The sequence below is a fragment of the Armigeres subalbatus genome, chromosome 2 (genome assembly GCF_024139115.2).
Source record: "Armigeres subalbatus isolate Guangzhou_Male chromosome 2, GZ_Asu_2, whole genome shotgun sequence".
Lineage (NCBI taxonomy): Eukaryota > Metazoa > Arthropoda > Insecta > Diptera > Culicidae > Armigeres > Armigeres subalbatus.
Window position 1 is genome coordinate 405,954,563 of NC_085140.1, and position 23,917 is coordinate 405,978,479.

At 35.7% G+C, this 23,917-nt stretch overlaps 2 protein-coding genes across 2 annotated transcripts in view; one reads left to right on the forward strand and one right to left on the reverse strand.

Annotated features, from left to right (window-relative positions):
* Positions 1-23,917, forward strand: part of LOC134213335 (neural-cadherin-like) — a 1,323,925-nt gene that overhangs the window by 949,046 nt on the left and 350,962 nt on the right. The gene's annotated exons all lie outside the window — the stretch shown is intronic.
* Positions 14,104-14,779, reverse strand: LOC134217586 (uncharacterized). Its single transcript, XM_062696366.1, has 3 exons — positions 14,683-14,779; positions 14,454-14,618; positions 14,104-14,371 (listed from the first exon to the last, which is right to left on the reverse strand). Exons 1-3 carry the CDS (start codon positions 14,758-14,760, stop codon positions 14,210-14,212), a joined length of 405 nt encoding a protein of 134 aa, XP_062552350.1. The 5' UTR covers positions 14,761-14,779; the 3' UTR covers positions 14,104-14,209.

The following is a 23,917-nucleotide window of genomic DNA, read 5'->3' on the forward strand; positions in this document are numbered from 1 at the left end:
CCTTGTCAGGCAGCGCGCGAATGAAAGCCCTTCCTGTTGTGCGTTGTTCCACCGGCATCAAATAAATTACAAAAATTACTCAGCTGCTCCAAAGTTCAACCATTATCTCGCTTGAATCATCCGCACCGGAGTGAAAGGTTTGTGTTACAACAACAAACGGTTAGCACCCCTCTGACCTGGCTCGCCGTCATAAAACACAAGAGATATAATAGAGTGAAAATGGCTGTCACGTACTCCCCCAGAACAATTGTTCTCCCTGGCAGTGTGTAGTGTGTTCTGCGACCCCCCTCACGTCACCAAAATACCTGTCCGGAGGGCAATGGTGTACCAGAAGAGTATAACTTGCCAAATTACGTGCCTCGAGTGAACTCGACTCCTCAGTCAGAGACTCCTACAGATACCACCCGGGTCAAACGAGGAAGCTTGCAAGATGATGGCGATGCCGATTAGCGTTGACATACACACACAGCGAGAGAACAGAGGGCGAACAAACTCGGGTCGGAAGTAACTTCACCCTCGGATTGCTACATCCCCCAAAAGTTTTCTCGCAGTAAAGCAGTCAGTCGTTGAAGCTGTCTAAGAACAAAAGCAAACGGTGGGTGTTTCACCGTTTTCGTCGTTCGTTGCGGGACTCCGAGGAGTGTAGGAACAACTAATTCATTTCAGTCATAAAGTTTGTCTGTAACGATCCGGGAAAGCTCACCTGGAAACCGGAACGAACGGAACCGGTTGGTAGTGGCTGTTCGACGATGGTAGTTACATACCACGCGCGCGGCATGACAAAAGCACTATGGAATGCTTTAGCGCCACCCCGTTCGGCGGTGGGGGACCGGCGCGTCGGTGACACAAAGGGAAACTAAGTGAGGAGCCGTCACCGCAGCTGAATGCAACTGGAAGTGAATGATGGATGTTTGGCTGGTTTGGAAATTGAAAGTTTTGTCGGGATGATTGGTGAATTACAATAAAGCTGGAGAATATTGTTGAGGGATTGTTTAATTGATATAAATTTTCTAACGTCATATTAAATTCGTATGGGGTGAGCTTGTGAACATGTGGTAGTAGTAAACAGAAAAACTTAATTAAGGTTAAATAAGCGCTCTCTCTAAAAGTCTTCAACAGTCAACTCTGCATATTTATTAACTCGTTAATTCATAATTAGAAGTGATGAAACCGTTTCTAACTCTATAAATACAATTATAAACAAAAACACATGTTCCAGAGTGAAGCAAAATCTTGAATAAAAAATTAAAACTACTCCCATTGTAGTAAAGCAAGTCGTAAGTCCTACGTCAAAAACCAAAATCTCATCGAATTTGTCAAAGATTGTTTTGAAGATTCACTTTTTTTTTAATTTTATTATTGCTGCCCAAAAACAGTTTTTTTTAATATACATTAACAATAAGCTTAATTGAGGTTTGTAAGATTGAATATGAATTAACTTTAAAGGACATTGAAAAAAACTTTTAACGAAGCATGTTTCTTGCCGTTTTACGCAAAACTAGTTCAATCCAATTACTTCATGCTCCACAAGTTCCCAATAATTATTGCATTTTCCATTCTGTTTGTAAACTATTCGATGCTCGCCAGACTGAGTGGTTGGAACAGGAAAGTTTTATAGGTTTCCGGTTTTGAGACCATTTATTTCTGCACTAAATCAACGGTTATTGCGAACGGATGTAAGCAGTACGAGGGAAAGCCAGTCAGTCAGTCAGTGCTGACGCAAACCGCATCCCTCTCAATTGAATCAAGAGCACTGAATAATCCAATTCTGCAAATCGAGCCTTGCTGAAAGCGGCGGCGTTGGGCAGAAGGTGACGCGGAAAACAAGCTTTGCTCGGCGAAGAGTTATATAAATTAAATAAATTTCCCTTTTGCTTATTGCGTTCCCATTAGAATGACGAGCGAACTAACGTGCGAGCGAATCAACGAGTGGCTGTATGCAACGCATCCGGTGACCTTCGCATGAGTTGGCACCTGCATTTGAGGTTCATGTCCAGTCTTAGGGTGTCCCTAATGCTCCAAGGAATTACGAACAATGACTGTTTTGTGGAGTAACGCAGTTGAGTCTTTTCGCACCCTACTAAAGCATCACCGAGCAATTGGATTAAAATGCAAAAATCAGTCATGCTTTGGACAAAATAAAAAAAATGGAAGCCTGCTTACTATTTATATAAAAATCGAAACAAAAGCGTTTGTCCGCAATTGTGCTTCCAAATGGAAATGCATTTCCCATTCACAGGCTTCAGCTTATAATTTAAAAGCTCTTCCGAAGCGAGAGCGTATAATTCAATTCATGAAAATTGATTTGTTCTTCCATTATTTTCGCTGTTGTTAGAAAATAAGAATTGCATTATTAGTTCAACCATTGAAAAGTGGCTCACATGGCACACAATAAAATCAATTGTAACAGATGGCGTCACTGCTCGATCTATACAAGCCCGTTTGGTTGCCTTTTGTACAACGATTGGGCAGCAGTTTTGGGCTGTCATCTTTATTATTAATCTACGTACCTCGATTTTGTATAACTGTGATCCAGTGGCCAAAGCAGAACTTAAAACCAGATAATTTATGTGAGCACAACCAGCACCATCTTGCATGTTTGGCAGACCTATTCTTGTCTAGCCTGAATGTTTTCATGAAATCATAACAAGCAAATGACAAGAATCAGTCATCGCTATTTTTGCTGTGTTATCTAACAAATTGTTTTCTGAACCTCGGTGCTACGTTCAGTCTATTTGATGTAATATTATTCCATTGATTAAAGTGCACTAGTTTAAAATAACAACTATTCTGATGTCTTCAATCATCATTCGTCACTTTACAACTTTGTCGTACGGAAGGTGCTGGAAGTCGTACTCTGATCATCATCGTGAATGATATTGAAGAGAGAGGTAAAAGCACAGAGAATATAGACCCACATAGATCGTTCCTTAGATCCTAGATAATATTCTGTTCATTTTCATATAGCATCGAGTTTTCCACAATGTTTCGAATATTTGTCATCTTCTAAGATTTTTTCCTTCATAATGTTTCGAGGATTTTCCACAACATGTTTTTCAGCGATTTATCTTCCAAATTTTCATCAATATTTGTAGGGTAACTGTACCATGTTCCTAATTTGGCCGGTTTCTCGCAAAATTCCGAAAGTAAAGCAATTTTCGAGGGTTTTATTAGCTCTAGCAAGAAATATATCTCTTATCTTTCTTCACTGTTTTAACTCCTCTCGGAGCAAGGTGGTATATCCCAAGATCGAACCCCGAGCAGCTGGCAACAGCTTGTTAATGGTGCTGGAGCAAACTAGTGCAGCCTGCCTCAATCCACGTGACAGTCCATCGTGTAACAACACTTCATTAGACTGGTTGATTAATGTCGTGCCCTGAAATAGATCCGAACCCTCGGATCGAAACGTAGGCAATGATTTGAAATTATTAACATCATGTGACTGAAAGCCGAAAATCCTGGTTAGTTTCACAAAGTTTCATGCGTCTGTGCCACACATCATTTCCCACCGAGTATTGCACGCAGCACTTTTCAAAAGCTTTGCGGTCTACCTCTTCTAACGTATTGTCAGTTTTTTTCATTCACGGGAAACGACATTCTTGCATGTCACAAGCGTTCAAAGGTGAACATACTCTTAAACAGTTTCAAACACATCCCCATCAAAGTACTATCTCAGCACTAACACAACTAGGTCTACAAATGTCTCTACAAACAACAATATACTTTGACGTGGTTTGGCCCAAGTTTTTGTTATTAATAATATCATTTTGCTAAAAGTGACATACGGACAAATGGCAGAATCAACCGAAAATGTTGTTCGTCCAAAATGGTCTTATTTATGGGCCCTGTATACCTCCAGTGGTTCAAAGAACTGACTTGAAAAATCTCCATCCTGAGTGATGTCCAGTTATCGCTTTAACCTGTTGCCAGGTTAGATTTCGGCCGACTTCTTTCATTTCTTTATTGAGAATGCGTAGCCGTGAGTCTTCGGGTCTGCATCTACTGCGATGCCCCGCTCCAGTCTAAATCTTGTTTACAGATTTCATTTCCACCCCTACGTCTAGTGTGGCCGACCCAGCGCCGCTTCCAATCCCGAATTTTTGTTGCTTTGGGCCTCTGGTGAAAACGACGGTGTAGCCCGTTGTTTAAGATACCCGGGTAGAGATGAAAATCAAACTAATAACATAAAAATAACAAATTTTTCTGTTATATCAGTTTTTGTTATTTTTATGCTATTCACGAATAACATAAAATAACATCCCAACAACACACTTTCTTATTTTATCAAAGTTTGTTGTTTTTGTGTTGTTGTAAGGAAGAGCAGCACAACAAATAAAGAACAAATTTTGCCATCATAACAAATTTGACTTTTCAACATATCAATAATAACTGATTTTGATATTTTTCTTTTTGCGAACATTTTGTTATTAGTTTGTTATTATAATGGCAAAATGAGTTATTTATGAGTTATTCGCTCGAACAATCTCTGTCATCATTTTTGCTATTCTAGCAATTATATCAATCAACCTAATATCAATTTTTGCTATTCCGTTTTCCAATTGTTATTCTTTTGCTGTTTTCTTCTACCCGATCGAAAAATTTATTGAGATAGACAGGTCATTTTTCCTGGAAATGTCGTTTAATCGAACATGTTATACGGCCGAAACTGACATTTGGCTGACAAACCATTAAACCGAAGCCCATCTGGCCGGAAATCTTTGCCCGAAAATGTAATTTAGTCGAAACGGACGTACGAGCAATCTCGTCGTTTGGCCGGAAAGGTCATTTAGCTGAGGAAGTTATTTTTCTTCTATTGCTTCACATTCCATCTAGAACTTGGCCTGCATTTCAACTACGTATTCTATTATCATTTCCTCAGTTATTAATTGTGGCTAAAATCGTGTTATGAGGCTAAAATCCCTCCAAAAGTGAAATGAAATTTTTTTTTTCCACAACTAGCAAGGCATATGTCTTCGCGAGGGTCGTAGCTAAAGTTCTCCTGAAAAACTTTGTCCAAGACACTAAGTGTGTAGTTTCATTACTTATGGAGATTTATTGCTTCTCACTCCAACAAGCTTTGAACATGTTCGACGTATAAGCATACAAGCATGTGGAGACGCATGGTGCATTGGTTCATCAACTCCTTGAGATGGGAGATTGATTTCTGCTTTGCATAGTAGGAAATGGTTTTAGATGAAACATTCCTTACATTCGCTAACAACAGTTCAGGTATAAATTTAAAGTGCATTACTTGTACTTTTTATGCGAAAAAATCGATTGCAACAATTTGATGGTGTTAAATCAAATGGGACTAAAAAACTCAATAAAACAGTTATAACTTTTTTGTTTTTCGAAAAATGTAGAAATGAAAATGAAAAAGATATGACAGAAAAAAAATTTTTTTAAGGAGTTGTCAGCATAAAACGTAAACAATCTCCAAAAGTAACGGAATTACGGCTTAATGCAAAACCACCCGACGTGAACATTGATAATTTTTGTGGCATGCAAGAAAATTTTATTTGGCTGCTACTAACGCTAACGTTAGCCACTCGAAGATTTACCGATGAAACTCTATAGACACCATCCATTCGGATATATGTATTGCATAATTTCCCTCAGATGCGCGATTTTAATTTCGCTACTTGTACTTCACTATTTTGTACTTAGAAGAAAAGGTTGATCCGAGATAAAACTCTATCTTCGATTCTCTTGTTTCAAATGATGGTCCTGAAAGTAACCGATTTGTTTTCAATAATGAGCATTTTTTAGCACTAATTGCAACCAGACCAGAATGTCTTGAGACAATTCCACTTTCCGCTGACGACAGCCAAATATTGAACAATTTTCCTGCAGCTAACTCCTGCTGACGACCACCGCTCATACCGACACTGACGCCATCATTCTTTTAATCACGTTGTCGTCGATTGCAGTATCATTGCGGCGTCTCCCTCCGTCGCGCGCTTGTGATACTGCTACCGACGACAACTTTAAACCGTCATGATACGATAATGTTTGCCCCATAAAGGAAAATAATCTCAGATCAACATTCTTTTGCACATTTTGAATCAACAATAGCAATAAAACTAAAGTCAGAATCTTGCGAGAAAATTTTGCTTTTCGCCGACGACAGCCAAATCGATGAAGACGTCACCATAAAGAATAACTTTTCTGCGGATTACTATACAAAGCAAATATTCAAATGCTTCTAAACTATCAAAGTAGGCCTAATGTGAACCACAACCGATCAGGGTTGCCACTACTTTTTAAGAAAAGTCTGGCATGCTGCATCTTAAAAATCTGGCAAAATCTGGCGAAGAAATTTGCCTTTATATTTGTTTTTAAATTGAGTGATTCTAACTAAAAATATGACTTGTCTTAAGACGAGTTTGTACAATCCCATTTAATTCCACCACTTAACTTAAGTGGTGGAATTAAATGCGATTGTACAAACTCGTCTTATGACAAGTGAAGACATTCCACTAAAAAGCTCAAAATAATTTTCTTAATAAAAATATTAAATATTTTAACACATTTCAAAAATTTCTCTGTTTGACAATATGTTTGCTTTTGCTCTATGTTTATCAAAATTTATTCTTTTAAAATAAGGTCTGCTTCCGCCTTATATATTCCTTGATACAATTCTATATCCGTAAAACGATATTATTAGAGTTCATAACATTTCAAGTATTTCAGAAAATATATAAATAAAACATAAATAAAATATAAATAATTATTGGAATAAGTTACTTAACTTAATTCAAAACAGGTTTCGTTTTTAATTTGAATTTCTAAGGGCCAATTTCTTCACATCCGCTTAATTCTTAAGTGCTGCTCTCCCATACGCATTTTTCTAACAAAAAAAAATTAGTGCCGTCATAATTTTTATGAACAGTCCATAACAGAGGATTTTAATCTTCCGGAACGTTACAAATTAAGGGTTAAGACAATAATTTGTTGCTTGTAATGAAAAGATTTCAACAAAATTACGCTCCTTTAAGATAAGTATCAAGAATTTACCACTTTTACGGAGGTTCTGAATCTTCATAATCATCTCCACTCAGATTTATGAGAATGGGGCACTTCAATCATTTGTTATTCAGGGACGGACAAGTTTACAAACTGTCCACTTCAACGGATGCTTTGAATATCTCTAAGGACCTCCGGTGACCCCTCATGTACATCAAAATGAGCTTAATGATGTTTCGAGTCTTCCAGAAGGACACCGGATTGTTGAATAACCAAGAAATGTGATAAGCCATGGAAATAGACAATGATTACATTTTATTGGGATTATTTTTACAGAACGATGTAAGCATTCCCAGAACTCCAAACGTAAGAAATTACGCCAGAAATTGGCCCTTTAGTTTTTGTCTCTTTAAAGCCGATCTCTGGGAATAGGCATGAATAAACTGCAGTCCGGAACAACATCCGCGGAACCTTCACATCTTCACTTTAATTATAAAATATTGAAATTTATTTGAAAATGAGTTTTGGGAAACGAGTTGAAGTTGCGGTTATTTTTGGCTTGTCAATGTACTGTGAAGAACTGCTTTTTCTGTAGCATCCCGAACAGCAAACTTTTATTAGATGGTTTTCTGTGACTCATATTCTACCGATTCTAATCACAAAAAATCTGTCTGAAATTCGAAAAGTCTGGCATTGCGGATAATTTCTCTTTTTCTCTTTTTGGTACCAAAAAGTCTGGCAGTGCCAGATATATCTGGCATAATGGCAACTCTGCAACCGATGGTCGCAAATCAAAGCAATCGGGCAATGCAGTGAACCATCAAATGGCATAAGGTGCCCAAAGAGGCTCCCGCTTGCCTACAGTCGGATTAAACTCCACAACCTTGGGAATTACAGCGTCTCTACGAAGCGCGCTTGTGAGTTTGCTCCTGAAAAGAACCGATTTTTTTTCTAAATGCACATAAATGCGCAATAGTAAAAAACCAAAGTCAGAATCTAGCGAAAAAAATTAACTTTTCACTGACGTCCACCGCTCAGACTGATTCTGACGGTATGATTACGCTACCAACCCAAAGCGGTTATGGTTGGTATTTTAATGAAAGTTCGTTTTTGACTGTTACTCTTCTCAATAATACACATTTTAAATAACTAACAACACATAACCGAATTCAGTATCTTGCTAGAAAGCAGAAAGTTTCACTGAACGACAAGAAGTCACAGTAACTAGCGGGTACACTTTGGAAATATCCGCTCAGTTAGCTTTCTTCCGAATATAATGGTGACCCTGAAAAGAATCGATTTATTTTCAATGTTTACATAGTGCTGTCCAATGAGCAGCTCGAAGTAGCTCGAAGTTGTTCCCGTCCTGCTCGTTCTTTTTTGTCAACAAACGGGCCTGAGCGTGACAGGAACAACTTCGAGCTACTTCGAGCTGCTCATTGGACAGCATTAATCACAATGAACAACCAACGCCACTCCATCATCGATGACCGCCATCAACGTCATCACTGTGTTAGCTGTTGTCGGTGGGGCCACTACACGACACCATCGCACACTGGTTAAAAAGCCATGCGTTTTTTAGTTTTCGACCTGAAAACTACAACTACGCCGTCGTAAATCACATGTATTTTTACATCTGTTTTGTGTAAAAATAAGTGACGTAATTGGCATTTTTTCGCCAAACTGAAACTGTGTAAAACGTAATATGTTCGACGTAATGACAAAAACGATGTAATAACCAGCCAGCAGAAACCTTGCTCTCGGCAGCTGGGTTAGGGGTGTTCGGGAATTTTCTTTCATGCTTCCAAAAAACAATTCTAAAAAATTTTATATTTTATTTGCACGTTAATATACAATATGATGACAAATTATTGATTTTCGTTATAATTTGCAGCACTTTGACACATCGAGTTTTTGTAAACAGTGGGAAAATGGCAATGCTTTGTTTTCTAAGGTTTTTATTAAAAGATTTTCAGATTTTCAGGCTTTACGTTTTGGTTCAGTATTTTAAAATGTTTGGATTTTTAGTGAACCTTTGCGCCGATAAAAATATTGTCGCCATGGCATAATAGATCATTTCCAATTAGCGTGGACTTATTTTATATAATAAATTTTTGTCAATGTTAGATTTACTGCACAATTTACTGCACCTAAAAATCCTTTGGAAATTCCTCCAAAAACACCTTCGGGAATTCCTTCGCGAATTCCTTAAGGAACTTCTCCAGGAATTCCCTCAAAAACTCTTCCAAGAATTCCTCCTGCAAATTCCTTAGCAGTTCTTTTTTTCCGGCAATTCTTCCAGGAGCTTCACCAGAAGGTCCTCTAAGAATTATTACAGGAGTTCCTCCTGAAAACCTTCCTGAAGTTTCTTCGGAAACGAGTTTCTCCGGAAGTTGCTTCAGAAACTTTTTCCGATATACCTCATCAAGTAACTCCAGGAATTCCTCCAGATGTTCCTTCGAAAATTCCTCCAGGAGTTCATTTGACAATTCCTTCTGCATTCATCCAGGAGATCCTCCAAAAGTACTTCAGAAGTTTCCACGGAAATTTCTCTCAAAACTCCTTCGGAATTTCTCCAAGAATTACTGCGAAAATTCCTTCCGTAGCTTCTACGGAAATTCCTTCAGAAATCCATCCAAGAACTATCCACGAGTTTCTTGGGAAATTTCAGCAGAAATCCCCAGGAAATTCCTTCAGGAATAAGGAATTTCTCCAGAAATTCCTCCAGCAGCTTCCGGGTATTCCTACAAAAATACATGCAGAAGTTCTTCCGGAAATACCTCAACAAATTCCTCCGGAAGTGACTTCAGAAAATTCTTCCGAAATACCTCGGTGAGTACTTCCAGGAGTTCATCCAGAAGTTTCTTAGGAAATTCTTCCAAAAATTCTTCCATTAATTCCTCCAGGAGTGTCTCAGAAAATTCTTCTAGGACCTCATTCGACAATTTCCCTTAGACTTCATCCCGAAATTCCTCCAATAAATCCTTTGAAAAGTTCTTCAGAAGTTCCTACGGAAATTTGTCTAAGAAATCCTTCAAAATTTCCTTAAGGTCTTCCACTATTCTTCCACGAGTTTCTTCAGAAATTCCTCTGAGAATTACTTCGAAAATTCCTTCAGTAGCTTCTACGGAGATTCATTCAAGAGTTCCTTTGGAAATTTCTCAAACAATCATCCACGAGTTTTTAGGAAAATTTCGGCAGGAACTCCCCTGAAATTCCTCCAGCAGCTCTTTTGGACATTCCTCCAGAAATACCTGCAGAAGTTCCTTCGGAAACTCTTCAATATTTCTTCCGGAAATTCCGCCAGGAGTTCCTCCAGAAGGTCCTTTAAAAATTATTCCAGGAGTTCCTCGTGAACATCTTTCAGGAGCTTCTTCTAAAGGGGTTCCTTCGGAAATAGTTCCAGTAGCCTACTCCGAAAATTGCTTTAGTAGCTTCCACGAAAATTCCTTCAAGAGTTCCTTAAAAAATTCCTCCAAGAATTGTGCGTGAGTTTCGCCGGAAAATTTTGTAGGAACTGCCCCGAAAACTCCGTCAGGAATTCCTTCAGAAACTCCTCTAGGAGTTCTTACGGATATTCCTCCAGAAAAAAAACCCGCAGAAGTTTTTCCGAAAACTCTTCAAGAGAATGTTCCGGAAATTCATCTAGTTCTTCCAAAAGCTCCTCCAAGAGTTATTCCCGGAGTTCCTCCTGAAAATCTTCCAAGAGTTTCTTCGGAAATTCCTCAACGAGTTCCTCCGAAAGTGACTTCAGGAATTCCTCATGAAGCTTTTTGGGAAATTCCTCCAGCCTTTTTTAAGAAATTCTTCCAAAAAATCTTCTATTAATATATCCAGGAGTTTCTTAGACAATTCCTCCAGGAGTTTATTTGACCATGACTCCTAGACTTCCTTCAAGAATACCTTCGAAAAGTTTTTCAGAAGTTCCTACTGCAATTTGTCTAAAAACTCTTTCGGAATTTCCTTAAGGAGTTTTTCCACCATTCTTCCATGAGTTCCTTCAGAAATTCCTCTGAAAATACCTCTAAAAATTACTTCGAAAATTCCTTCAGTAGCTTCTACGGAAATTCCTTCAAGAGTTCCTTCGGAAATTTCTCCAAGAATTCCGTCAGGAATTTCTTCAGAAACTCTTTTGGATAATCCTCCATAAATACCTGCGGAAGTTCTTCCGGAAACTCTTCAAGAGATCCTCACCCTAGCAACACACATGTATCACATAGGCTACTGCAACTCATATGTGACCAGATTTGGCCACGATAAAGTTGTTGCAACTATTTTTGTCTGACTTGTGTTGCTCGGGCAAGAAGGTCCTTCAAGAATTACAGTCAAACCTCCATGAGTCGATGTTCTATGACTCGATATCGACTCATGGAAGCAAATTATGCCATACTAAAAAATATTTTCTGGTTACTGTGATGGTCCCTTCGAACAGCTTTCCAAGGATTTTCTATTCCACATCTCGATATTTCCATGAGTCGATGGTCCCTTCGATATCGACTCATGGAGGTTTGACTGTACATATTCCCGGAGTTCCTCCTGAAAATCTTCCAAGAGTTCCACCGGAAGTTACTACAGAACCTTCTTCCGAAATACCTCGGCAAGTACTTCCAGTACTTCCTGCAGGAATTTCTTCGGAAATTCCTCCAGAAGCTGTTAAGGAAATTATCCCATTAATTCCTCCAGGAGTTCTTCCGGGATTTCCTCCAGAACTTCCTAAGAAAATTCCTTCAGGAGTTCATTCGACAGTTTCACCTAGACTTCATCCCGAAATTCCACTAAGAGATCCTCTGAAAAGTTCTTCAGAAGTTCCTACGGAAATTTATCTAAACACTCCTTCGGAATTTCAATAAGGAGTTTTTCCACAATTCCTCCACGAGTTCCTTCAGAAATTCCTCCAAAAATACCTCTACGGAAATTCCTTCAAGAGTTCCTTCGGAAATTTCCCCAAGAGTTATTCACGAGTTTCTCCGGAAAATTCGACAGGAAATCTCCCGGAAATTTCTTCAAGAATTTCTCCAGAAATTCCTCCAAGAGCTCTTTCGGATATTCCTCCAGAAATACTTGCAGAAGCTCCTCCAAAAACTCTTCAATATTTTTTTTCGGAAATTCCGTCAGAAATACCTCCAGAAGGTCCTTCAAGAATTATTCCAGCACTTCCTCTTGAAAATCTTGCAGGAAATTCTTCGAAAATTCCTAAATGAATTCCTCCGGAAATAGCTCCAGTAGCTCCGCCAAGTATTCCTTCTAAAATTCATTCAGAGAAACCTCTAGGAGTACCTCCGAAAAGTCCTTCAGCAGTTTCTCCAGAAAATCCTACAATTTCTCCAGAAATGTCCCGCAGATATTCCACTAATATTTTATCCGGAAATTCTTCCGGCAGTTACTCCAGAAATTCCACCAGGAGATTCTTCAAAAATTTATTCAGAAATTCGAAAATTCTTCCAAATGTTAATCCGAAAATTTCTCCAGGTGTTCCTTCAGAAATTGCTGAAGAACTTCTTTCTGGAATACATCAAAAGGTCCTCCAAGGAAAACCGTCCACAAATTCCTCCATAAGTTCGTCGGGAAGGTTCTCAAAGAGTTTCTCTAGGAATTTAATCCAAATATTCCTCCAGAAATACCTTCAGGAGTTCTTCAGAAAATTCCTGTAGGAGTTTTAGCAGAAATTCCACCAGGTTTTCCTCTGGAAGTTTCCCCAGATATTCCTTCGGGAATTTCACCAGGAATTCTTCCGAAAATATATCAAAGAGTGTTTTCGGAAAGTCATTCAACAGTTCCTCCGAAAATTCCACCTGGAATTTCTTCAGAAAATCCTTCAAGAACTCTCTATGGAAATCTACACACTCATACACTCTCTCTCTCCAGGAAATCTTTTAGCAACTCTTCCATAAATTTCTCCAGAAACTCCTCAAGGTGTTCCTTCGTAAATTTCTCTAGAAATCCTTCAAGAAATCAAATTGCTGCAGTCCTACAGAAGGTCAAGAAATATTTTTGGAAATAATTCTCACAATTAGAATTTTTAATTTTTAATTTGTCATTTTTATTTTTCATTTTTTATTTTATTTTTTTATTTTATATTTTTTTATTAATTTTTTAAATTTTGATTAAATTTCTAAATTTAAGTTTTTAATTTTAATTTTATTTTTATTTTTTATTTCTTTAATTTTAAATTTTAAATTTTAAATTTTAAATTTTAAATTTTAAATTTTAAATTTTAAATTTTAAATTTTAAATTTTAAATTTTAAATTTTAAATTTTAAATTTTAAATTTTAAATTTTAAATTTTAAATTTTAAATTTTAAATTTTAAATTTTAAATTTTAAATTTTAAATTTTAAATTTTAAATTTTAAATTTTAAATTTTAAATTTTAAATTTTAAATTTTAAATTTTAAATTTTAAATTTTAAATTTTAAATTTTAAATTTTAAATTTTAAATTTTAAATTTTAAATTTTAAATTTTAAATTTTAAATTTTAAATTTAATTAAATTTGTACTTAAATTTAAATTTTAAATTTTAAAAATTAAAAATTAAATTTTAAATTTTAAATTTTAAATTTTAAATTTTAAATTTCAAATTTTAAATTTTAAATTTTAAATTTAAATTTTAATTTAAATTTTAAATTTTAAATTTTAAATTTTAAATTTTAAACTTTAAATTTTAAATTTTAAATTTTAAATTTTAAATTTTAAATTTTAAATTTTAAATTTTAAATTTTAAATTTTAAATTTTATATTTTAAATTTTAGAATTTAAATTTTAAATTTACAATTTTAAATTTTAAATTTTAAATTTTAAATTTTAAATTTTAAATTTTAAATTTTAAATTTTAAATTTTAAATTTTAAATTTTAAATTTTAAATTTTAAATTTTAAATTTTGAAATTTTAATTTTAATTTTTAAATTTTGATTGATAATTTTTATTTTAAATTTCAAGATTTTAAGATTTTAAGATTTTAAGATTTTAAGATTTTAAGATTTTAGGATTTTAAGATTTTAAGATTCTAAGATTTTAAGATCTTAAGATTTTAAGATTTTAAGATTTTAAGATTTTAAGATTTTAAGATTTTAAGATTTTAAGATTTTAAGATTTTAAGATTTTAAGATTTTAAGATTTTAAGATTCTAAGATTTTAAGAATTTAAGATTTTAAGATTTTAAGATTTTAAGATTTCAAGATTTTAAGATTTTATTTTTACGTTGTGCTATTTGATTCCTATATATGTATCCAGTTACATACGTCCTTTTAATCTTCGATGTTGCAGCCATATGATGCTGGCCCGGTTCTGCATTGTTCGTCTTCCCGCAAGTCACCGCATGTTTGCATTGCTTCGCAACTACTCAGTCCACTGATTGCTCTTATACGGGATAGTAGGTGGGACCATGAACCCGACAATTTGTTCCGTACCTGCAACAAATATTAAATAATTCATTAACTGTTCAGTACTGATCAAGGTTTATATTTTAGTTGATCAGAAATTATAACTTACCTGCGTGGTTTCATTTTTCCTGCTTTTGATCCGTTCGAAACAGTTTTTTGTTGAGGTAAGGTTATAAGGGTCCACGATCTCGATAGCTTGGCTCTGCAGGAAAGACTGACGTCTGATTGCAGAGAGATCGGTTACTGGGTCGATTATCCGAGGGCGATTTTGAATCTGATGTAAAAAATCTTAGATTTATTCGTCAGGCGATAAGAAAAATCATCTTTCAGAAACTTACCTGAACAAATCCATTTTCCAATGCCGGCTCCCTGTGGGTATGAACGAACTCTGCAGCTCCATAGCATCCTTTCGACATTTGCCTCTCTGAAAAATGATATGATAAATTGCACCGGCTGGGTACAAACAAATCATACAAAACTTACCCATTCACATTTTTTTTTACAATTCCAGGTCTTGGAAACACTGTTGTCACATTTCAATCACGTCCTGACGGCTGAAGTATTTAAAAAGCAATTAAATGAATATTATTTAAATGATAATTGTATTCCAATGCGCACAGAATGGAGTGAAAACTAAACTGGCTGACTGCCGGCTTTGTTGACATTACAGCATGCATCATGAAGCGATATCACTGATGGTGGCGGTAATATTACGCTGATTTCGCGATATTCACCTATTTGGCAGGTAATTTAACGTTGGATCGACGCAACTGAGAAATGAACTTTCTCAATTGAATGTTGCGACGAGGAATTTAATAAAGCGTCAATATTGCATAATATTACGTAAAATACGTTATTACGTCGGATTTTTGGGTACGTTTTACGAAAATACGTCGTATATGCGCAAAATAGCCAGCAAGAGTTAACCGCCAGAAATTTGTATGGCCAAAGTCATCTAACGCGGGTTTTCTCAAAATAAGAAACTTTTCATGAAAAACTATTTGGTACCGATTATGTAGGGAGGTGTCCGCTACCATGCCTACCAAATATTTTTTTTGATGAAAGTGCTTAATTTTGAGAAATCGAACCTTAGATGCCTTTCGCCATACTGATTTCAAAAAGTTAACTCCTAGTGTGCCGCTGTAAGCACGCTCAAAGCAGGCGATTCATTGAAATTGCCAGTTAATTAGAAACCGCATCACCTGCTTTAATCCATTGAAAGCCACATATCAGTCTAATCAGATTCTTCGGAAAACCATGTTCAGACCTTATTTGTCACAGTTTATTTGACTTCATTGAATTGCAAATCGCTTTGAAATAAATGGACAGATAGTACATCTAAATTGTGCTTTTGAAATGTACTAAAGATCATCCGCACGATAAACTTCTAATACATCGTGGATATCCCCTCCCGAAAACCTGCGTCTCTTTCGCCGCCAAAGTCAAGCACCTGTAATTGACACACTCTAGTCTGTGCCCTTTCTTATAGATCATGAGAGGCCATCCAACTAGTAGTAGACAGTTGTTCATCCTTCCATATTTGAATAATATGCTAAAGCGATTGACGCAACTACTCACTTCCAAATTTGAAGAGCTCGACTGGGATCTCGATCCACCCTTTACTGTTTGCACCTTATTCAGAGTCTTCTTAGGCTGTGAACCATTCCAGTGATTCGTTTAACTTTTAGTTAAAACTTGACAGTTCGATGGTTAATTTCCCATCGTGGTTAAAATTTTACCCCGAAGCCGACCCAATTGATTTTTGACAGATTGATAGTTATTTAGAATAAAATAGATTTGGCGCCAATTTTTTCGCGAGAAAAGTTTAACTATCGAACTGTCAAATCTACCCATGCTCTAGAGCAGGGTTATGTTTAAACACAGATAAATAACCATCGAACTTTCAAATTTCAACTAAAACTTTAACGAATCGCTGGAATGGTTCATAGCCTTAACCATTGGTGGTTCCACAGCTTGACCATTGTCGACTATGTTTATCCTGCTTCTTAATACACCTTCGTTTTTATCATTCCAAAAAACCTCGAAATGCTACTACCACCTGACTGCTACCATAGTCTGTTTTGTCAACGTAAAACCTCGGCATATGGATTCGATCCATGTTCTCCTGTGCTTCAGCTACCACACTCTCTCTTCGTGCTGTCTTTCCTTTTTTGCGGTGAATTCGTTTTCGTTTGGCTCGATGCAGCATAGCATGCACAGACGCTGGCACTCAGACGATGATCACCTTCTCACAATATGCGGAGCAGACGCTGTAGTGAGCCGCTCCTAACTTGGAGAATAGACGCTCGATCTAACTTGCACTTCAAGAGAAGAGTAAACCCTTGAATCTCATCCCAGTGGTTATTCAAGAGATATGAGTAAAGAATCGCATAAGTTCAAGAACCTTCAGATTTATTATCAACCTTTATTATGAACTTATAGGTGAAGGTGTGCTCCGCCTCCATACGATTTTTTGGTGACGGCATGCTTATTATTGGTCACGCCCGCTGCTGAGCTATAATTTCCTATGATAATAATTAATAACAAAATTAAGAATCAGGGAAACTTTTTTTTTAAATTTACGGATTTTGAAAAAAAAAATGCCAAAATACCAATGACCAATTTTCCCGAGTAACACAAATCAGACTGATTTGGTTACTGCAACACATGCATGACTTGATTCAGTCCTACATACAGTCACTCTCAAAATTGAGCGTACAGTATGGATTAGTTGACTACATTCGAAAATTTCAAAGGAAATTAAATGGTTGTCTCGGTTGTTTTTAATGCACTTCAATATTCATCTCTTCCTTCAATGTATGCGTACATAAAATGGTTGAAATTTTTTGTCTAAAGTTTATTTATTTGAAAATAATCTCAAAATACGCCTATTAGATGTGACAAAATTGAGCGTACAGCGGATTTTTTCCTATAAAATTTCTTATTATAAACACGATTAATGTATTTCAATATTGTTTTTTCGTGATTATATTTATAATAATAAACATCCGCTACTTAAACATTCAATGTTTTGAGATTTAACCATGTTTTGGTCAAAATGGCGAACAATTGAGAGGTAAGAATATTGCTATTTAACAATTCAATGTTGCTGGGCAAAATAGATGTTTTAATTTGTATGTTTCAACGGCATCGTATCTTATATATGATAGATAATCGAAATCGAGCAAAACATACGATAAATTTGGGAAAATTCAGTCGGTAAATGATGAAAACAGATGTAAACATACAAAGAAAACGACAAATGTTAGGCATGACATAGTTCAAATTTAATATGTCATTAACTTAAATTTGTTTTAAAGCTCGATTATTGACTCAGGTCTATCATTAAGAGTAATATTATTGAATCCAATCATTCAGAGTCAAATTCTAAAAGTACAGGGTGCATGTTAAGGTACCGAACATAAAAACAGATTTTCAACCCATAGAGCACTTCTGATTGAATATTGAAAAGATAGCTCTAAATCGCAATTTCATAATTAAATTTGGATTAAACTCCACGATCTGTTACCTTAAGGGATACAATTGGATGATTTCCATGCGGCGAGTACAAATAAACTTTTTTTAAGAGTTCGGCGGCTTATTTAATGATAGCTTGATGAATTTAAATGATTCAATCAAATTTGTTCCTACGGTGACTGAGTCTTCAAATATAAAATGACATCTTATAATGTATCCGTGTGCTACTATTTTATTAATATTATTATTAATGAGTGTCCTGAGCTCATAAGCTACCTATACATCGACTTTTAAATAAAGTTATACTTAATTTGAAATATGCCATTCCCAACATTTGTCGTTTTCTCTGTATGTTTACATCTGTTTTCATCATTTACCGATTCAATTTTCCCAAATTTATGGTATGTCTCGCTCGATTTCGATAATCTATCATATATAAGACACGATGCCGAAAAAAAAACATATATTAAAGCATCTATTTTGTCCAGCAGCATTGAATTGTTAAATAGCATTGTTTATACATCTTACTTGATCGCCATTTTGATTAAAACATGGTTTAATTTCAAAACATTGAATGTTTGAGTAGTGGATGTTTATTACTATAAATATAATCATGCAAAAACAATATTAAAATACATTAATCGTGTTTATAATAAGAAATTGTATAGAAAAATTCACTGTAATGCTCAATTTTGTCACATCTATTAGGCGTATTTTGAGATTGTTTTCAAATAAATGAACTTTAGAGAAAAAATTTCAACCATTTTATGTACGCATACATTGAAGGAAGGGATGAATATTGAAATGCATTAAAAACAACCGAGCCAACAATTAAATTTCCTCTGGAATTTTTGAATATATTCATCTAATTCATGCTGTACGCTTAATTTTGAGAGTGACTGTAAGTTGTAGTAGCTTATCTATGACAAGTTTGCTGCTTGGCTAGTGCACCCTCGTAAGTTGTTTTTTTTGCAGAATAATTCGCAAAATTAGCCAAATTAAGAGCCATGGCCAAAAAATGTTCGGGAGTATTCACCCTTAGCATTAATCCTCTTACGGGTCATTATGCACAAGAGTAATAACGATCCAAAGGTGAGGCTAATTTTCGTAAAACAGAATGAAACTTTACAAAACTAGTAATATGGGATAATATCGCGTATTATCCGTTTAAAGGCTGTACGCATCATCTTCAAAGCATAATGCAACAGGCTTCTTAACATGCCAAACTCGTTCACCAGCAGAGTTCCCATTCGAGCAAAAACCATGTTAAAAGTAGCACAGCCACATACACCCAAGCGCATCAACCTCACTAATGAAAGCCATTTTTTAATCCATCACTGTCAGAACGTTTGACCTGACACATCCGGAGAGCCGGGTAGAAGAATAGCTGTCGTCAACGGGTTGCACTCAGAGCAGTCGCGTCTCGACCAAACCTGGCTTGCACCAGCTCAGCGTAATACCGTCCATTGTCCAACTGGATACATTCAGCTGTAGCTGCTCGCTTTAGAGATACCCCACCCGGGAATTTATTTTTTAATACACTGTTTCAAATCCAACCATTTCAACAGCTGCCCGTACTATGGAAAGTCCATTCCTCCCTAAAAGCTGACATTTCGGCTACAATTTATTTTTATATTTCCATGCCATCGTTCCCATCCAGTTCGTTCACAATAGAAAATCCATATATTATGCATCCGGGTGCTTCGCAGGAATTGTGAAAACTTTACGACGTAACCAGATAGATTGCCATCACCGAAAGCCATGGATGGCGTGGATCGCACAAAAGCATAGGTCGGTCGACGCAGCTGTGGAATGAGCACGTGAAATAAAATAAATATGACAGCATCACACAATCTTGAAGCTTCACTGACAAAGCGTGTATAACGAATTACCTGACGGGCGCGTGCACGCAACAGTCGCGTATCAAATTTACGATAGGGCTGGTGCTTCGTGGTGCTGGTGCTGGTGCTTTTTTCCTGTTATTTGAAGACTTCCAGAGGCAAGTCCAGAGGTGTCAGGAAAAAAAGGGTTGATTTCGTTCCACCACGATGAATATAGGTTTGTTGAAACCCTACTGAAGGTATTTGTAGTGAGTAGAAAATACGAATTGACTACAGCTTCGAATCACCCAATTGAAAAAACAGTAGGTGGAATGCATGCGAAAATCAAGAAACTATTTATCAAATAAGATATCATAATATGAATAGGCTATTAAGCACGATTAATCATTAATGGTCATAGTTCACTTTTCCATTATCCATTAAACAACAGAATCATGACAAGCCGTCAAACGCTCACCTAATACCTATGTAAGCCTCATCATGCTGTCACACCTGGCAAGGATAAACAACCACACCCCTCCGTTCTAATCACCATCTTTCCTAATGCTTTGCCGTACGATGGAAATTCATGGAATGCTTCCGAGTATCCCACACCATGGCAACTAGCTACTAATCTCCATCAAGCTTTCGCGGAAGTGATTGTACCATTGTTGATAATTCACGCTAGGAGAATAAACAGTCTTCTTTGCCAAGTGTTTTATCGTCGGATCAAGGTTCACAGACTGTTTCCGAGTGTGGTAGTACGCGACGAGTAGAAATTAGGAATGTTGCCATGTGGAAAATATTTGATGTTACGGTTGAAAAATCAAGAAAGACTCCTGCTTTAACAAACAAATTGAACGGAAGTTACTTTTAACTAATTTTTATTAAATTCCGTAAATGGAACCAGCCAAAGGTCTTTTATAGAGCTATGGCCGGGATACTTTTACTACGTAATTACTACGAAGCTTAAAATGATTTCGTAAGTAAATGTGAAAGACATAGTACTAGAGAAAAGTTAGCAACTTCATTTTAAATACAGCCATGAAACACTCACATGTAGGTTGGTTTGAGAAACCGATCGTTAATAGGAAAGTTGAATGAATCGTTCCAGAGCGATTCCAAGCAACAGCATCAAAATTTAAGAAAATTTTTAATTCATGATTTTCTATTGAGTTGAAACTTTGCACAGTTTTTCAATTTCATCTAAATCGTCATTTTTCGATATCAAATCTTCATATTGAGTCACGACTAACTTTTCAAAAGGGTGTATGAAAAATGGTTCAAAATATTTAAAAGCTGCACAGCAAAAACGGAATGTTCGATTGTTATGATTTTTTCAGCAAAGTTAGACAACTAAATGGTGATTCTTAAGAAAATGTGCACAGTAAAAAAAAAAAATTTTTTGCCTTTAAAAATATCATTTTTGTCACAAAAACTCAAATATCTCAAAACCCTATCTTTTTTCGAACGAAAACGGTCCATTATATAAGCTATCTACCATAAAAATTTGGTGATGGTAAACTAATAAACAAAAAAGTTATGATATTTCAAACATTTCACAATTTTCACATATAGTAAACAAAAAATTTCCGTGTATTTTTTTTTTCAAGAATCGCAGTTTGATGCTGATTTTATTGTTAAGGGCCTTGCGATGATTAAACAAGTTGTTTGTATGATATTCTATATTTATGTATTCATCGATATTATGTATATTATATGTATAAATATTATATGTATAAATAAATAAAAATGAATTAATATTATCCTAAGTATTAAATTAAATGTGGCAGTTACACAATGTTGTTATAGAAACTCTAAGAGTTTTGGGTTGGAATTTTGGTATGGGTTATGATATCATGAAAACAGTTTATTAATACTTATTTTTTATTTATTTTTATTCAAATTTTTTAAAATATCGAACACTTTTGAATTATTATCAGCACAGTTTGAGTATAGTTTTGCTTTAATTTTATTTTCCGACAATGGAATGAAACAGTGAAATTTTTGGGTTCCTTGGATCGTTTTCAAGCGTTATTAAATTCGCTCGTTGAGCTTCTGAAGCCTTTCATTTCGTACTCTTCAGTAGTAGTAAAACAAATGATAATTTGGTTGAATCTTTTCTTTTTTCACGATTTTACGCCCAATCAAAAAGTTCTTTCAGCAGTTTTAATTGGATGCTTACGTTCTTTACATGGCTAAACTTGCTCTTTTGCATTACATGCGCTTTATTGTTCTCTCTTCCAATAAGCATCACAAGGACCTTTTGCCATGTGATGTAGCAAAAATGCCATTCTGCATCAATTCCGGTACATTGATTTAAATTGACATAGGCTCTTCGAAAAATTCTTACGATTTTTGTACTGCGACGCTGCTCCATCAGAGATACATGAAATATATCTTTTGACTTCTTTATGCTTATCAACGCGTAAAAAGTTAATCATTTTTTCAATGAACAAGTTTTACGGATACTGAATCGTGTCTTTAAATCTTCGGAAATTATATAATAAAACTTAAGTGTTCAATTTTGCGTACTTCCATTAGTAAATAAATAACTGAATTTGGATGAATTGTAGCTTGTTGTACGTTCCAGTGATGGGACTGCACTTCATCTTTGCAATACAAAGCTGTAATTTTCAGAAAAACTCAACAATTGACTAAAAATTCACCATTTTGTAAATGGGTATTTTTCGTATTTTCTAAAAGCTGGATTGTTCTTGTTTTAATGAAATCGTGAGGGATTAAACTTTCTAATTTCAAGCAAAAATATGACACAAACTCTCATCTACAGGTTTGCTACTAATAGTTTTACTGTCACACCTATCCGTGGTCACCCATTGCTCAAATGATAACTGATCAATATATTTTTCTTCTAAACCTCAGCGAATGTAAAGTATTTTCTCCAATGATGAAGAATCTGGACAATCCCGGAACAAGATCGTAGATAAGCAATTTGATGTTGTATTTTCACACAAAAGACTACCAGTTAACATTTTAATATCCTTTGTTAAATTGATTCTTTTCAAACTATGTAAATAAGATTATCATATTCTCATGGGTTGTGCACACACAACATTACTAGTGTTCCTGAATTGGAAAAGAAGCTTAGCATTGCCTTTGGCCGAAGCGCTTGCAAATGAGGAAAAACCTATTTTAATATTATCGTGAATTTCCCTTTGAAGCGTGTGTACGCTTCTTTCAAAGTCGCGTCATCATTAATCAGTTTTTGAGATTGCTTGACGCTTTCCATCTTTTTTTTTACTGATACATAATCTTTTGACCAGGCATAAGCTCGACTTACTTCATCATCTTCAAAATATTGAACTACTATTTCTTTTGTTCTCATCTGTTAAATGCAGTACTAGACCTAGTATTTCTTGGTTGAAAGACAGATTTATTCTTCAATTTGTTTTGCCTCTTTTACCGTATTTCTATTGGTTTTGAACTCATCAATGCGTCATCCTGGAATAGACGGCTGAACTTGGTAGCATCGAACCAAAATCAATAATTTTTTCTTTTCTTGTCGTGGCTGCATTCGAGAACCTTTCCTTCATATTTATAATTACCGCATCGTAGTCTGTATTTGCCACATCATCAGGTCCTAATTTGAAGAGGTTTCTTCGTACAGCTTCGTTTATTTCACGGTATTTTTCTCCGGGTAATAAACGTAGTCCATCTACTCCATTTAATCGGAGTCACGGATCCCAGCTTATGCCCTCGTTAAAGCGTTCGATGTTGACCTTTTGGATACACTCATCTTCCGATTGATTTGTTGGAAACAAATTTCGCTTGATTAGTACGGTGGCAAGGCTTTCAGCACTTAATACTTCTGGTAATTCCTCAGCTGTTGTCGATACATCTGGGCAATTCCTCAGTTGTTGCTTGTTTTCGAACTTCCTGCGCTCTGGCTGGAACCGATGATATGGAGATTGCTCTTTCGTCAACGTTTAGACGGCAGGACGTGCAAAATGCGTAAATTTGTATTCAATGTGGGACATTGGAGCATAACCAGTCGCTTTCAGTTTATCTATGGTGCTTTCGGTGAGATTTCGTAACTCTTTTGAACACTTTTTTCCATCATTTGGCCTACAACAGTTGAGAAAGCGGCTACTCATGTTGTTCGTAATATTTCAATAAACAAAATCACTTTTAAGTTTTTACTGACTAGTTTGGTGTCATTTGCTTGACTGAAGAAAAAATTACTATAAGATCTTTAACAACCTTAGTAGTAGTAATTTTTTGCTTTTCGTGAAACATTGTCATGGTATGTACCTAT